General features: G+C 41.9%; 1 protein-coding gene across 3 annotated transcripts in view; it reads right to left on the reverse strand.

The window, feature by feature from the left end:
• Positions 1–5,168: 5,168 nt before the first annotated feature.
• Positions 5,169–17,996, reverse strand: part of LOC137286167 (ras-related and estrogen-regulated growth inhibitor-like) — a 69,354-nt gene continuing 56,526 nt past the window's right edge. For all 3 annotated transcript variants that reach the window (XM_067817848.1, XM_067817847.1, XM_067817850.1), the window contains exons 3-6: positions 14,248–14,304; positions 10,928–11,001; positions 9,461–10,290; positions 5,169–8,349 (exon numbers count right to left, since the gene is read on the reverse strand). In XM_067817848.1, coding sequence (XP_067673949.1) covers positions 9,850–10,290; positions 10,928–11,001; positions 14,248–14,304 — 572 coding nt within the window. In that variant the 3' untranslated portion in view covers positions 5,169–8,349; positions 9,461–9,849. The remainder of the gene's footprint in view (positions 8,350–9,460; positions 10,291–10,927; positions 11,002–14,247; positions 14,305–17,996) is intronic.

Raw genomic sequence — 17,996 nt, forward strand, 5'->3', positions numbered from 1 at the left:
GCAGTACCTATAAGAGTATACATTTCATGTTGACCTGTGCGCAGAACATTATTACATGGACAAAATCGTAATTGAAGAAAACAGTTATGCAAAGGCTTGAGACACTCTATTATTTTTATGAGAAACTTAGTTTAACATAAGGATTATATAAAACATTTGAGGCAATTTAACATACATAGATTCAGTTCTGCTGAAATGTGTACGTAGCATGATTACAGGAACAAAATCTTAGTTTAAGGAAGAGTTATGCACTTGAATTGAGGCTCCTTAAATACTGAAGGGTTTCCTATTAATTTCAAAATCATTCTACATGAACTAAGGCCGTGGAGTATTAAATGCACACAATCCTAGTTTAAGAACTATGTACTTGGCCTTTTTTCAGGTGCTACAGATTGGTTTACGGTGCGGTTTACCTTAAAGAAACACAAAAAGTCCCCCTTGATTGGCTGAAATAGCTTCTGTTAGTCTTTAGTTACCTTCGGAACGGATTGCCAGTTGCAATGCACACTTGATAGTGCTGAATTAAACTGACCCAGATTCCACGTTTTCAGTTCACAAATGCAGATTGTTTTCAACGGGTTTTCGACAGGTCAATCCAAGAAAACATCAAAGCGGTAGTATCGAGTTCCGGTCAACATGTACAGTGAGGAAGTGTCCCAGGTGTTCCTGGCTCGGAGCCGGCACACTGACCAATACCTGCCCATAATACAACAGCCTTCTCCAGCTGAGTCTGACAGGGCAAAACAGGTCATCAGGTCGAAGTGATAATGGAGATGTAGGCTGAAGGCGCGTGCTGTAACGGTAAACATATCCGTATCAACAGGTGGATGTCAGGTGTGGAGACGAGTAGTCAGTCTAGCAATTAGCGGCCGATATCGCTGCCTGGCGTGCAAAGCTGCTACGGAGAACCCAACGGGAGCGCTTGGAGCTTAGTGGTCAGACTTTATAAATTTTGTAATATTAAATTTAGTGTTTTAGTGTTTGAAAATATTTCATTTTGTCAAAACGAAACATTATCTTCTTTACAACTGAAATGAAGCGAGGTGAGTTGGAACTTTGAAACCCGCATCTGAAGAAAACCTCTACTCGCTTTATTTTTTTTCAGGGTATTTGTATTTTAGAAATGTTGAGGGAAGGGAAAATATAATGGTTCTGGTTCTGAATTCGACTTTGAAAGAGTATAATCAGTGCGTACTGATATTGTTTTGTTTCTAGGGAGAGATAGTGAGAGTGTAGCTCGGGTTTCGTGTGTTCAGTTAGTTTATACATATTACTGGTGCGGCGATTAATACGATTACTGATGCAGTGATAAAACAATATTCACTCACTCACGCGTTCATTGCTGAAACGTCCAGATCAGAGAAAATACACCTGTTTCTGTACATGGCATATAGTCTCAGTACATGGCGTGTAGTCTCAGTACATGGCATATGGTCTCAGTACATGGTATCTGGCCTCTGGGCTGCCCGTCGTGTGACCAAACACTGCTCTCAGCTATTCGTCATGCCGGCCTCTCATGTCGATGTCACTGTCTTAACCTTCCTCTTTCTGTCAACTTCAAGGTCTTGAAATAATGGCTAGTACTGTAAATAATCACATGGTCGTCTGGTCTGCTCACAGTCGTGGCACAATTAAGGTGCTGCAACAATAAGTACATTCTTCAAAACTTTCACGGTTCGTCCGGATATTTGCTTTATGTACATGTATGTTATATTTTACCAATTTGAAATGAATCATTTGAAATAAGGACCTTTCTGAAACTGAAAATTTTGACGCAGGTGTACATTTACGAAACAGTGATGTCATTTGTAGATCGGATGGCGTAGATGCTACAATAAAATCACTTATGACTTTTATTAAGTGTGAATAAGCATACTTTGTTGGATCTAATATATACTTCCCATCAGACGTTTGGACTCACTAAAACGTCACTATATGTGATATAAGCTACACACACACACACACACACACACACACGCACACACACACACAGAGAGAGAGAGAGAGAGAGAGAGACCACACACACACACACACACACACACACACACACACACTGACCACACACACCTATAACAGCGTGAGTGTGTCGTGCAGCTGCGTGCTAAGAATTCGCCAATTCTCACTGATTTTTATCATTTATTAAACTCATGACAGTAATCTTTCATTATGAACTTGTTTTACAATGTGTCAGTTCATGTGTAAACAGTACCTTTAAACAGTGTGGAACATTTTGCAAAGTTTAGAACAGTTGCCTGAAGTAAGTAGCTGTATTTACTCACGTGAGTCTAAACCTTTGATGGGAAGTATATGTTAAAATGGTTATGTTTAATAGATCTCCTTTAAAACTTGTTGCACGTTCTGGAGTGATTAATCATATCTGAGTTTCGCCTATCGTATAGACGATTGGGGTCGTGGGTTGTTGGGGGATTAGGGGATGCAATGCAGCAGAGAGATGGCACCATCTGCACAATGCATTCCTAAGCATCTAAGTGACTGTTTACGTAGACGCGGTGGAATACATCAAAGTGCTAATCATTGCAGTCTTCTAAACGCAGAACCGATTACCGATTACTTGTGCTGGTGAAAGGTCAAGGTAAAAGGATGATTATTATGTGGCCCCTAAAAATACCGATCGTATTTTACATCTTCGGTAGCGGTAGCTTAATGGTTTAAACGTTCAGTCGTCACCCCGACCGCCCGGATTTGAGTCCCGAGATGGGTACAATGTGTGAAGCCCATTTATGAATTATTACTAAAAGCGGCATTAGATCCAACTACCTCACTAGCTTTAACACGAATACTTTTCCTGATAGTGGTCTGACTGTGATCTGGGTAGGCACTGACTGATCCCTATTAATGCCGAATTCCAGTCAGAGCAACTAATATCACTTAAGTACAAGTATTATCACTTAACGCACTTGGTTCTTCAAGGAACAGGCGGTAACCGAGAGGTTAAAGCGTTCGCTCGTCACGCCGAAGCCCAGGTTCGATTCCCTATATGATATTCCCCGCGATATTGCTGGAATATTGTCACTCACTCACACTTCAAAATCGGTCCTTGAGCGTGTAAGATGATCGCTGCTTCGGCGAGGCCACCCGATCGCCCCCAGTCTAAAGAAAATTCCGAGATTCTTGACCAGTTAACACCGAGATAATTCCATCAAGGAAAGCAGTATCACAGACGCAATAATGCACTGTAATAGACAGTGTTGTAAGCCTACGCTCAAGCATGAGACATACAGAAGAAGAAATACATCAACTAAAATGTTTACTGAAAAACAACGCATTTAATCAGTTTGGTGTTATTTTATCGGCCATGAAATAGCGTCTGTTTGTTTTGCGTGCCAAATTGTTCCACATTTCTACCGCCAGATTCGAGGAGGAATACAAAGGTGTGCTTTTCTTGCCATGCACATGGTCGTTATGTACGCTGCGTACAGGTCTTGAAGCCGTTACAGAAGTATTAAATGGCTGACAACTTTATTGCCGCCATGATTTGAGTCGTAATCCCGCAGCTATCCACAGAGATAATAGAATCTTAATAAATAAACAAAACAAATTATTCTCGGCGTCGTAAAACACATTTAAGTGGAAGCCACTAGGAGAAAACAGGAGTCTTAGATCTCGTTTTCGTTGGATAAAAAGTATCCGTCTCTTGGTGACGTCATTGGTTCAGTTTACAAACAATTCAAGGTCAAATCGACGGTATATCCGTGTGTTCTCGATATGAGAATTTTAGGAACTGCCTGGAAGCTTGTGCCAGGTGTTGAGGTTTTCACAGCTGTGAGGGGGGATAACTGGGGCTTGTGGAGTCATCGGAGGTAATTAGTAGCGGTGTTCGATGACGTGTGTTTTATTCCTGACGGTAATCTACACGCTGTGGGAAGTGAAGCTGCTACAGCGTTAAGCTCTGGTCTGTTGATGTTTGTCTGAAATCTAGCCCGATGTGGTAAGGAGTTGTTTTAATCTTCACAGAAACCATACTACAGTCGCTGGGTTTTTACAAACACGAAGGGAAGATCAAACGAAGTGGAATTCGTCAGAGATGCCTGAAAGTTCACGAGTTTGTGGTGGTCCTGTGTTGGACGCAGTAGCGGCCCTTGTACTGTCGCTGATGCCGTTAAATGGGCATTGAAACCATTTAGACTCTGAAACTATCTACTTGTGATAGCAACAGGCAGTAAAATGGAGAAGAAAAAGTGTGTGTGTATGTGTGTTATTCAGAACCTGTGGAAATGTAAAGTTTAGAATTAGGAAGGTGATACAGACTTGTATCTGGTGGATATTATGTCATGTAGAAGGATCTATCGCTGTAAGCTATTCTAATCCAATAATGTCACTTTAGAGTTTGAAAAATAAATATATTTAGTAGATCGTCGCTCGTATGTCATAGGTCGTGACCTCCTAGGTGAATGGTTAAAACGATACGTTGTTGACCACTGCTCGCTACTGCCTGGTCTAATGTCTGTCCCCCGTGTTCACGGTGAAGCACTTTCCCATTCGGCTCAGCATAAACTGAAATATGCTCTAGCTCGAAACGAAGTTCGTATACGTTTTTCACATTATCAGGGCGCCTTCTCAACTTCCGCTTCCGACCTTCGGACGTACGTTTCCAGTACGCCAAGGGGACATAACTCTACAGAGAGAGACGCGCAACCTTTTGTTGGTCAGATAGGCGTAGAAGACCCTGTGTCAGAAAACTATCCTGGTGCTACGACTGTCGTAAGTCTTTATCAAAGCATGGGAGTTACGATCACCCCATTGGTACGATAGATTTTCGAAGCTCTCTTAGCGCTAAGGTAGTCGTAAGTGCCATACATTAACATTAACTTACGACTGTCTTAGCGCTAAGAGGGCTTCGAAAATCCAGGCCCAGGCCTCGATTTTCGAAGCTCTTTTAGCGATAGTCGTAAGTGCCAGACATTAACTTACGAATCTCTTTGCGCTAATACAGCTTCGAAAATCTTGGCCCAGATCAACTAGTGAATTACTGCTAACCATGAATCTGTTGATTACCGAGTGAGTGAGTGAGTGAGTGAGTGCGTGAATTATGAGTAACATAACTGCCATCGATATTCCATCAACCCCAGTGTGAACTACCAACAGCACATTGTTTACTGCCTAGTAGTATATAATGATCACAAGAAGATAACAACACAACACAGCACTGATTTGTGTATCATATTTATGGATATCACAGATAGATTTACATCACAGACGGGTGCGATGCTACAGATGGGTGTGATCACATGATCTGGTAACACGATTCATCACGTGATCAAGTGTTGATGAACAAGTACATGACGGTGAACATTAATGTACACCACGCTAGTGCTGCAACAGTGACGTCATCGTCCTGCATGTCACGTGTAGACTACTCCCGTGTTTTCAAGCGTTGTTACCAAACAACTACACAGTCGAGATTAAAATACAAACAAATGTGTTTCGTATACACTATAGGCGCTACCGTGAACGTCCGCTGCCTCGAGTCCTGATGTCTGAATTGCTACACTCAGACACTGCAGGATTACCATTAGGATTACCACCAGGATTACCACCAGGATTACCATCAGGATTATGCGTAAAACATATACAGAAGACAATGATAATGATATCTCAAGGGATCTACCGACATCCTCTAACATTAGATAAAAACAAGTGCCAGAGCGTCGTAAATAGCATGTGGCACTTAACTGAAGGCAATAAGAAAACTACACCCGTAACTGAAAATGGCCGAAAGGAAACAAGAAGCAGTTGAAGGCGATACTCTGAAATAGTTTTTTGTGAACGTAAACGTTTCTCATCGGGAGAGAGGATGGAAGGAAAGGAAGAGATAAAGAGTGAGGAGGAAGCAGAGACAGGAGAGAGGTGTGTGTAGAAAGACAGTGGGTGGTAGAAAGACAGGAAGAGAAAGGGAGAGTGTTAGAAAGAAAAAAAGAGGGATAGTGGTAGAGAGACAGAGGGATAGAGGGGGAGTGGTAGAGACAGAAAGATACAGGGAGAGTGGTAGAGAGACAGAAAGATAGACGGAGAGTGGTAGAGAGACAGAGGGAGAGTGGTAGAGAGACAGAAGGATAGAGTGGTAGAGAGACAGATAGAGGGAGAGTGGTAGAAAGAGGGGAGAATGGTAGAGAGACAGAATGATAGAGGGAGAGTGGTATAGAGACAAAGATAGAGGGAGACTGGTAGAGATACAGATAGAGGGAGAGTGGTAGAGAGACAGATAGAGGGAGAGTGGTAGACAGACAGAAATAGAAAGGGAGAGTGGTAGAGAGAGAAATAGAAAGGTTGTCTGTTAGAGACAGAAAGATAGAGAGAGCGCTGGAGTGGGACTGGGTGGCGGCTGTTGAAACGGCGAGAGAGAGGGGAAGGGGAGGGGGGGGGGAGAGAAACTGAGAGGGACAGATAGCCAGCGGCATGGTAGACTTATTCTAGGCTTTGAAATGTAAGTATTCACTTAACATATACATATGTGCGAGTTCGAGAACTCTTAACTGCATTGATAGCAACTAATGGTACGAAGTACCATGTGCATGGAACGCCAGGGATGTCTGACTGGCAACATAACAAGAGTTCGAGACAGCGGACGTACACCTGCTGCGTGAGATGGAAAGTTAGCCATCAGAGCTCAATGTGATAATATCGAACAGTTTGACACGTACCTCAACACCGAATGAGCGTGGTATGTTCACTGTAGAATATATTCGAATCGATATGTGCATTCGGAGTTAGCAAAACTTCACTCATCTTAATATTTCGGAAAATTATAATACTTTTATAAGAAGGGTTTTTTTTTTTCGTTTTGAGTTAATGCTTAATAAGTAACATTATATACATAGTATGTATATAATGTTGCTTATTAAACATGAACTATTTATATATTATATCAATAGTTTTAACAGCACCATCCATGTTTCAGGTAGAGCACAATTCACTGTCGACAAGAGTAGCCTAGAGGTCAAAGTTTTCTCGTCACGCCGAAAACCCCATTCGATTCCCCACATGGGTGCAACGTGTGAAGTCCATATCTGTGTCCACCGCCGGGATATTGCTGGCATATTGCCCAAAGCGGCGTAACACTAAACTCACTCATTCTCGAGAAGACTTCTATCCACATGTAGGAAAGCAATCAACACCAAATACGGATATGTCGTTGTCATATACTAATTGCAACGAAACATACATCTATTCAAGGTTTCCTCAAGGTGTCCTGAAAAAGAAACTTGAAATCGTGTTAACAAAAAATTAGTGCAAAATTAGTTTTTTTGCAATGAGTGTTTTCATTTTAGTGATAGGAGACAAAACACATATCTGTGAATCATCGATGTGATAATATTATGTGCACTTCAGTTCCGAACTTCGTATCTTGATTGATGCGAACAGTTGATGTATGGTTGACCAAAGTGTGGACGTGACATAATCATACAATGAACTACTGTTCCAGTCGATGTCAGTGGCCAAGACAGACGTTCATGACGCTGCCTCTATTTACAATATGTCCACGGGTTGGTACAATACTTGTTAACCATGGAAGACATGACCGCTTACCTTCCCTCATGAAAACAGACAATATGCAGTATACAAACATTGTCCCAAATTTACATCAGAGAACTCTTTCGATATATACACATAGGCATTTGGGATGAAAAAACAATCTTCATGACAATTAACGAATATTGAGAAACACAATGGACACCCATCAATTTCAAATGTCAAGAGAACTTAATACAAAGGTAACCGTATTTTCAACATCGTCCACCACTGATAGTTCGGTGTTTCGTTTCACAAGGTTCGTATAAAGGAGGTTCCGCTGTATATTTCCAAACGCCGGCCAGTTTTCCTTAACGTAACGCATTCTAATAATGCGTGACGTGTTGACATAACAACACAGTGAATGATGTAGACATTACGTCCGGAAAGTCCGCCATCTTTGTCTACAGGTTCCTACCATGTGCAGTAAACACCTTACTCCCAGGATGTCAGTCCTTACAGAAGTCGTTGCTTCAGTGCTTTAATAATACTTCCGAAAACCCAGGAAAGATGACGATAATTTCCACAAACATGACAAATATACACGGATAAAAGATGGGCCACACGAAGTTTAAATGGTAGTCTAAGACTGTTTTACAGTTTTAAACCATACTTTCCCCCTTCCTCCCACCTCTATCTGAAACACAAAAGCAATAATACATTTCCCTCGGGTTTCTGAAGACCCCCATTTCATTGGATCCCTTTCCATCTTAAAAGGAGAAATTTGTTTTATATCAAAATTATATCGTTTCAGAGGCTAAGTCTGTGTAAATGGCGGCCATCTTGAATCGGTTTTGGGTGTGGTCTTTTGGTTTCATCCTGAAAAAGCAAAATAAATATTGTCACCATCTAAACTTTCAAACTTAGCTTCTGTTGCTACATAATAATAAAATTAAATTCTAAATTTCCGGTATTACATCCTTTGATGTTCCTTCAAATATTTTGTCGGATATAATTCAAACTGTGGTAACGTTAGCATGACATGTGCCACATCATAAATGTGACGTAGGCAATCACTTTATCGTATACATTGTTAGTCGAAACTGTACACTGCCATATAAAATATAATTCAACTAATGCTCTACTCATATCAACCACACATTATATCATTTCACGCACTGGTGTTATCCAGGTATGTAAATACGCGTTCTCCATTGCTATGCTTGCCGTCAAACATGATTAGAATGTAGTCTTTTGATTGATTTTCTCACATACTGTTTGTGTCAGAGAATGTTTCAGGTTCATTCGAGACACCGTTTCACGGTCGCCATCAATTGTCCGGCTTTCAGCAGCCTGGACCGTAAGCTACATGACATCTACTATAGATAACGAAATGAATAAATACTGAAGCAATCCAATAAAGGTACACAGGAAAATTCGAGTGTTCCTTTTACATTTTCATCTAGTTTCATCACTAGATTTGAATTAAGCTGTTGAAGGAATTCCAAGACTAAATAAAGGCACACTGCCGTGGAGTGGTGTTCCCTTGTTTGCTTCCTTCTGTATATGAACAGGAATATCGCAAGAGTGTTTGACATTGATCGATGAGTACTATACTGAAAAAGCCTAGCCGCTTAACTGGTTCACCAGTTCTAGAGCATATATCATTTTTCTGGCTATCGGATTCCGACATATCCAAAACCATGTAACCTATTTCAGCAGTTGAGATTAATTACCACTATTTTTTCCCATGTTGTGAAAAAGCCAAAATGCAAAATAAGAAAGGTTTAGCTATGCTGAAATTACACTTAAGCCATAGGAAGACTGGAGAGTAAACAATGATAATCACTATGCGTGTGGAAATAGGCAAGAACCGCTTCAACCAGTAGAATGTATATGATTCTGGCTATGTGATTCTATTGTGACTGTTTGCCAGGTTTGATTGTCTATTTTGACTTGAGTAATATTCCCGGAAATCTTGTTTACATACCGCAGTGATGTCTGGAGTCATGAAACTGAGTGCAGGCTCCGCGGGACTGGTTTCCGGCGACTGCTTCGCAAAGAACCTTGTTCCACGTGATGCTCTAATTAAACATATCCTCCGGTCGCCTATGTAATGTCCCATTGTAACATTGTGAGATCATGATTTCGTTGAATCGCCTGATGCCCATGTCCAGTGGTCATTCAACATTTAAATATCGAACAATGAAATAACCAATGAATTATTTCCCCGACCATTCCTCCATTTTGAAATGAATCCATATATGCAGCAAGACGCAGCTATGTACATCTTGCTTCATATTTCCACCGAATCAGCAGGAATCACGCACACAATCACAGATATACTTTAACAACATCCACCGCCATTTTCTATCGTTGTCACATCGTCGCTGTGCGTTTATTATTGTTCGATTTTCCCGTGATCACCTTCTGAATAGCCTGTTTGAATCTTTGAGAAGAGCTCGTCTTTCGCTGGCGGCCATCTTTGAGTGACCGTGTCCGTTTGAACTCTCTGTACATGTCTCTGAAAACGTCTTGAATGACCTCCACTTGCGTCCAATCAGCAGCCGAGACCTCGTAAAACCTGCATCCTAACTCGTCGGCCAGTTCTTGACCTTCGATCTCGGAAACTTGACGGTCATGTAGAAGATCGTTCTTGTTTCCGACCAGAATGCCGGCGAGAGTCGATGATTTCCGAGCGTTCTCGACGCTTTTCTTGATTCGTGTAATTTCGTTGAATGAGTTTCGATCTGTTATGGAATATACGAATATAAAACTGTCTGCCCATAATGCATAGCCGTCCTTCCACTCAGCACGAATCTGTAATAACACGGAACAAAACGTGAGTTTGGATTCAGTCATGTGAATGACGCAATAAGGGGGATCGGCACAGAAAGAAGGAATAACGGGTTAAGAAAATCAAGGAGTAGTTGTTCATTTGATTATTTGTAAGTCTATAGAATTGTGTTATTGGTCCCTCCCCCATCATCGGTTGTGATCAATACTTGCACATCTAAAATTACAAGTGCCCAGTTGGTGATGAGTTATATCTACTTTAATATAAGTCATGAAACTGTCAGTGTCCAAAGTCTCTATCTTTCTCACAGCCTCTCCCACCCCCACCACCACACACTCTTTTCCTCCCCCTCCCCCCCCCCCCTACCACTTTGCTGTCTCTGGCCTTGCTCCTCTCTCTCTCTCTATCTCTGTTCCTCTCTTTCCTCACAGTTAATTGTCACGTCATATTAGCGACGAATTTTCTCTCGAATGCTCGGTAGATTCCTGGGGGTATCATTATTGTCAGCAACGACACACAAAGTCAAAAACAGAAAAGTAACCAAACCAATCCATTGGTAAGACGTGATTCAGTATATTCACTTTGAGTGGAAGAGTATTCGGTGAATGTTAGACAACAATTATTTCTGTTCTGTGATGCTGGCAAGCAGCGGAAGCTCACCTGTCCGGCGGTGTCGAGTATCTCCAGCTTGACGTCATCTTCATCAATACGTGTGTGGTATTTGTACACACTCTCTGAAACACAAACCCTACATTTATAACGCTTGCAGTTACAGGCGTGCACGTAAATTGACGCTACGTCGCTATTTAGCAAATCTTATGTTTTATATTAATATATGTATTTCATCCCAAACCTCAACCAGCAAGAAAACCGTTGAAACAAAAAGTACACAAAAAAGTAATAAGTATTTTTCACTAATTGCGTAACATATTTTACGGCATTATACAGTTTTTGCTGAGTTCACACTATCACGATTCGCGCTACCATTGAAATCTCGGTCTTTATCGTAGACTAATCGTGGTGAACCTATCAGATCTTAATCTTGAGGTCAGTCGTGGCAACACGATTAATTGTCAGTCGTAGTTATCGCCTCCGATCGTATTGAATAATAACAAAGCCAACATATCGCGTCTAATTTTGATTCCGAATCGTGGTGACCGGAACAACCGGTTCTGGGTTGATGTCTTCTCTCTGTAAGAAGCTCAAGAAACAGTGGAGTCCATGTTGTATAATTATATACATATCCGTTGGGGTACAATCGTAGCATCAATTCGTGATCATCTCTATCGTGATCGTGAAAGATATCGCGATGAAATTCGTTTCCTGTCGCAACAGAGCGCATCGGCTCTTGGTGAACTTGTCGGAACGTACCTGCGCCAACCACATCGTCCAAAATTGGGGACCTCGTTTGTGGTGATCGTGTCAGATCGCGACCCAATCGTGGTTTCGATCGGGACAATCCTGTCTGTGTATCGTATCTGAACGGGAGATCTGATCGTGACAATATCGCATCCAAACGCAACAAATCAGAACGCATTGACTCGCATCACCTCAAATCCAAACCTGAAAGTTCAGAGAAATTCCATGATCAGCTGCGAATGGCCAATCGTAGCATTTGTAACGAATCGCACGACAGTGTGAACCCAGCACTAGATCACTTTGAAATATGCTACAAACATTTTTATAGATGAGAATGAGGAGAGATCAAGCTGACCTGGTTTCCATCCAAGTGTGGAATGGTAAGAGGCTCAGTATATTTTTGCATTTCACCAGGGCATAAATTTCCATAGCGGCAGGGTTTTAGATAAGAAAACATTTTATTATACCCCCTCAAATCTTTAACACTCACCATACGTCAAGTATACATATATATGGTTACACTGAAGATTGATTTCTACCCTAAAGTCGGGAACCAAATGCAAACCTTATGCAGCTGAACTGCCCGTGGACCTTGCCTAAAATTCCTTAAAAACAAGTGCAAATATCGTGCATGAGAACAGCTGATCTTGACGTACGGTTTGCTAAGAATTCACCCATTGTCATCATTTACTGAACGCATGACAATAATCTTTTCAAAGTAACGAGTTTGCGTTACAATAAATAGGTTCATGTGTAAACAGTAACTTTTAACAGTATTGAATATTTTGCAAAATTCAGTTTAGAACAGTTGGCTGAAATAAGTGGCTGTATGTACTCTAGTGAGTGTAAACTTTTGATGAGAAGTAAATTTCTCGTGGGAATGACATTTCAGGGCGATTGGGAGATGGGAAACACGGGAATACTGCTGAGTTTGCCGATAAATAATAAACATGTAAGCTGATATAAGACCGAGGAAAACCGCAAAACGATTTCTCTCCCTTTCATACGAATACCTTAGTATTGTTAAGTTCGCTATAATAGGGTGATGGGACAACCTAGTAGTTAAAGCGTCCGCTCGTCACACCGAAGACCCGGGTTCGATTCCCCACGTGGGTACAATGTGTGAAGCCCATTTCTGGCGTCCCCGCCGTGATATTCCTGGGATACTGATAAAAGTGACGTAAAACTATTCTCACTCACTCACTCATTCACTCGGTATATTAATCTTTCCGTACTCGCCATACCTCTTCAGACAGCGATCGTAGCTCTTAAAATAGATGTAGCATCACCTTAACTCACTGATTACTAAGTGGAGCGAGGCTGAGGACTTAAATAAAATAAAGCCAACATCTAATATTGACTGACGTGAACAGTAAACGCAAGTCTGATACCTTTAATCCTGAAAATACTGTAACAGCCGATAAGCGATACGCCCACCCACTGTTGACATTACGTAAGCCGGTAGTAAATCTTTATTGGACCTTAATGTCCGTACGTAAAGATGAGCTATAGCTAACAGAAAAATCTCTTCAAGAGAAAATGGCACCAAGTACGAAAATGGAACCTCGCCAAAAGTAAGAACGCTACTGTTGGGTTGTTTGTTTGTTTTTTTCTTAACGCCTCACTCAGCAATGTTCCAGCTATATGGCGGCAGTCTGAAAATAACTGAGTCTTGACCAGACACTTCAGTGATCAACAGCATGAGCATCGATATACGAAACATGGATACCATGACGTGTCAACCAACTCAGCGAGGCCTATCGCACGATCCCGTCAGTCATTACTGAAGACAAGCATGGATTGCTGAAGACCAATTCTCACTCGGGTCTGGCTAGTGCTGGGAGGTGAAAACGGAAAAAAACCCAAAAAAAAACAAACAAAAAACAATGACAAATTTTGTGCTGATGAAAACACAGAACCATGACTATAGACGACAATGATAGTAGATGAGTGAGTATGGTTTTACGCCGCTTACAGCAATATTCTCGCAATATCATGGAAGGGGACACCAGAAATGGGCCTCTCGCATTGTACCAATGTGGGGAATAGAACCCGGGTCTTCAGCATGACGAGCAGAGACTTTACCCATTAGGCCACCCTACTGCCCTTGTTACGACGAGCGACTATATCTGTCCGTAATTCTGCAGCGATATTTACAGGAGACAGTATACTGAGGACTGTCCCTCTGTTTCCAACTGTTCATCACGCATATCAAATCAATCTCTCCGTCGTTTTTTACAGACGGAATATATATCTCCTTATATGGTAAAAGGCCACGCGACGTCATAAACATCTCTTTAGTTTTAGAACAGTCGAAATTATTATTTTGTATCCGGTGTTCGTAATCTGATTTTAGCAAAAAATATCTGTTATTAGATCGATAAGAAAGATGCACAAAGCAATACTCAAAGTGAAGGAGGATATGCCGATATCTCATGTCAAGGCTGATGTTTGGTTCAGTTCGGGTACATCGCCTGCCCCAAGTTTTGAATCCCCTTTGCGAACAAGAGGCTGGATATCGATTTTTGATGACATTTACAAAGGCACTAATTGAAATTGGTTTTTGCGACAATATCGAATAACGAAATGGAATTCTTGGAAGACAGACTTGCATCCCTTACCTAATGTCGGACAGTATTCTCCAATGAACCTTCGGGTCAAGTAACGCACCGTCAGAGCTGCAACAAAAATAGTTCTTTTAATCATCAACATACAACCAGTGAAACTGATTGATTGCATCAGCAACGACAGTCTTAGCTTTGTTTGGGCACAGAAAGAGGGAAATATCGCTGGGGAATAGGATGGTGACTAGACGTCCATTAAATTCATGTTTGTTATGAAGGGGGGATCTGCATGGACGTGAGGCCGGAACGAAATTGTACTGGTGCCACGTGAGGGAGTGAGTGAGTTGAGTTTTACGCTATTCCAGCCACATGCCGGCGGTCTGTAAATAATCGAGTTTGGACCAGACACACCAGTGATCAACAGCATGAGCATGGATCTGCGCAAATGGGAACCGATGACATGTGTCAGCCAGGTCAGTGAGCCTGACCAGTCGACTCTAACGACAAGCATAGTCGCCTTTTGTGGCAAGCATGGTACTGGCGTCACGTAATATGTGTGTCTAGTTATACAGATTTGATGTTTGGTTTTACGCCAGTTATAGCGGCTTGAGACTTCATGAACGGGTAGCATACATTGACACCAAACGATGAATTGAATCCTGGGCCTTGATGTGACGACATGCTCTAACCTGTCGGCCATGCAGTACCATCGATCTGTGCCTGAAGTTACGGGCGTTTACTAGAATCTTAGGGGCGGTGGGGTAGCTTTGTGGTCAAAGCTTTCGCTCGTCACGCCGAAGACCGGGTTTGATTCCCCACATGAGTACAATGTGTGAAGCCCGTTTCTGGTGCCCCCACCGTGATATTGCTGGAATATTAATAAAAGCGACGTAAAACCAAACTCATTGCTAGAGTCTTGATGTCATCAGTGACAGTCTTAGTTCGGGGATAGTATTCAGACAGATTTCCATTGTTCATGGTGAAAGATTCACAGTCATGAATACCACATCCATCGGAGTCTTGAAATACTTGGGAACCGCATATCCTCCTTCCAACGTCCCATTCTGATAATGCACACGAATAAGGGATAACCGTTAATGACACTAATTAAAGAACACATTATACAAAGGGTAACGGCGATATGTATATAATGAGTCTAATGTCATGATAGTCGGTTGTATATGTCCTTTATCCAAACTAGAAAAAAATGGTATTTCAAGCACTCTTGAAGCACTCTTCATTGCTTTAGGCACGTGGAATTATCTAAATACACTTAGGTTTATCAACCCTTCTATGCATAATAATGAGCTGGTCCCTCCAAGTGGTAACTCCCAGATAACCTTTCAGAGAACGTAAATATAAAGATTACCCGACTAGTATCCATTACATTAACGATAACCGGCGTGAACTTGAAGTCATTTCACGTTTATATTACACTATTACAACCCTTAAGAACTTTTTAACCGTTATGATTTTTTGAAATTCAATAACTGTCGAGTCTGGGATTGGGGGGTATACCTAATCAAATGATAATTCGGTAACAGGTCAGGTCAGATGTGTTTAATGGGTAATTGTAGATATTATATATTATTATGCTGATATTGATAAGATACTATAGTACTAAGCGTCTGCTTAAATCTGAGCCGATTTTCCTACATTTACAAATATAAAACGGTTTTTCGTTTTACTCCGTATTACTTAGAATGGTAGGCACTAAAGCGTTACTATCTGAGAAAATTGGTTGTGAAATGTTAGGTGGGCGGTTGTTGGGTGTTGATTATGGTAAGTGAGTGAGTGAGTTTAGTTTTACGCCGTGCTTAGCAGCATTCCAGTAATTCAACGGCGGGGAACAGCAAACATGAGCTTCACAAATTACACCTATGTCAGGAACTGAACCTAGGTCTACGGCGTGACGAGCGAAGGCTTTAACAACTTGGCTACCGACCTCCCACTACGTTGACATGGTTCGATTCTGGCATTATCAGCCAGGGTTTGCCCGGTCCATTTTTAACACAACTGACTGGAACGCAGATAATCCGTAGGGTCCAGACATAAAAAGATCTGTAACTCACATACTGAGTTTAATTTTTCGCCGTTTTTAGCAATATAACAGAACGGTCACGAGCAATGTACTTCACTCATGGTTCCCATGTAGGGAATCGAACCCAGGTCTTCCATATGACGAGCGAACGTTCTAGCCACTAGGCTAACCAACCGCCCCTTGTAGTGTTTTGGGTGTAGGGCGTAAGACGTAGAGAGTAGCACGTATGAATAGATGGACACTGGCCATCCTATGATGTGCGACCTTACGTGAGTGAGTGAGTGAGTTTAGTTTTACGCTGCACTCAGCAATATTCCAGCTATATGGCGGCGGTCTGTAAATAATCGAGTCTGGACCAGACAATCCAGTGATCAACAACATGAGCATCGATCTGCGCAATTGGGAATCGATGACAAGTGTCAACCAAGTCAGTGAGCCTGACCACCCGGTCCCGTTAGTCGCCTATTACGACAAGCATAGTCGCCTTTTATGGACCTTACGTGAACTGCGTAATCATGCCATTAGATTTAACCGTACACACACGTATACAGCCAGGCCATTTAGGTCAGGGCTATTTAAGAAGCTGCTTCCAGACGTGAGAGGCTGAAAGAAGCCCGTATCAACTGGTGTCATGACCGATCTGATATGGTTACATTAGGAAACGTTTATCATCAAACAGTTCTACTTCAATCACCGGATGGAGTTCTAAACCTCAGTTTGTACGGGAATATTCTAAGTGTTTCTGATAAGGATTTTAAAATGAGTTGAGATACTTCCAAACACCAGCACTACGGATGCCTTGTGGTACGTGATAGTTTTGGATCAGTGTAATGGCTTTCTGGCTTTACGGGAGCATCTCCTGGAGATCTGGAGGCACCACTGCTGTGCTGACCATATTGTGATGTCTCTACTCCTGTAGTGATGGTAGTAGAAGCTGAAGTAGTGGTAGAAATAGTAGTAGCAGCAGTGGTAGTAGTAGTAGTAGTAGTAGTAGTAGTAGTAGTAGTAGTAGTAGTAGTAGTAGTAGTAGTAGTAGTAGTAGTAGTATGAGTAGTAGTAGTAGCAGCAGAGGCAGCACCAGTAGTTAGTGAGTGGATTTTTCCCATGGACTTATCATTCAGTATACCCTTGATCAAGACTAAGGCTACTCCAACCCCCATTACTTTTTGTCCATGCACTAATCATTCATTTTTCCTTGAGCAAGGCTAAAACAAATCCTGTCAAAGCGATCGAATGTACACATCGATGTTAACTGTCCAGCCTGTTGCATTCACAGTGACAGCAGGTTCACCATATGCCCAACATACAGTGTGTCATATCCCCGGGGAACAGTAGTGTGCGAGTGAGTTAGTTTTACGCCGCACTCAGCAATATTCCAGCTATATGGCGACGGTCTGTAAATAATCGAGTCTGGACCAGACAATCCATTGATCAACAACATGAGCATCAATCTGCGCAATTGGAAACCGATGACATGTGTCAACCAAGTCAGCGAGTCTGACAACCCGATCCCGATAGTCGCCTCTTACGACAGGCATAGTCGCCTTTTATGGCAAGTATGGGTTGCTGAAGGCCTGTTCTACCCCGGGACCTTCACAGGTAAATAGTAGTAGCAGCAGTGGTAGTACCAGCAGTAGAGGCAAAGCAGCAGCAGCAGCAGCAGCAGTATAAGTATTAGAAGCAGCAGCTGAGGTGGTACATGTAATTAGCACTAGTAGCAGCAACAAAAACTGTAGTAAAAAAACTAGCTGAAGTTGCAGCAGCA

The sequence above is a fragment of the Haliotis asinina genome, chromosome 6 (assembly GCF_037392515.1).
Source record: "Haliotis asinina isolate JCU_RB_2024 chromosome 6, JCU_Hal_asi_v2, whole genome shotgun sequence".
NCBI lineage: Eukaryota > Metazoa > Mollusca > Gastropoda > Lepetellida > Haliotidae > Haliotis > Haliotis asinina.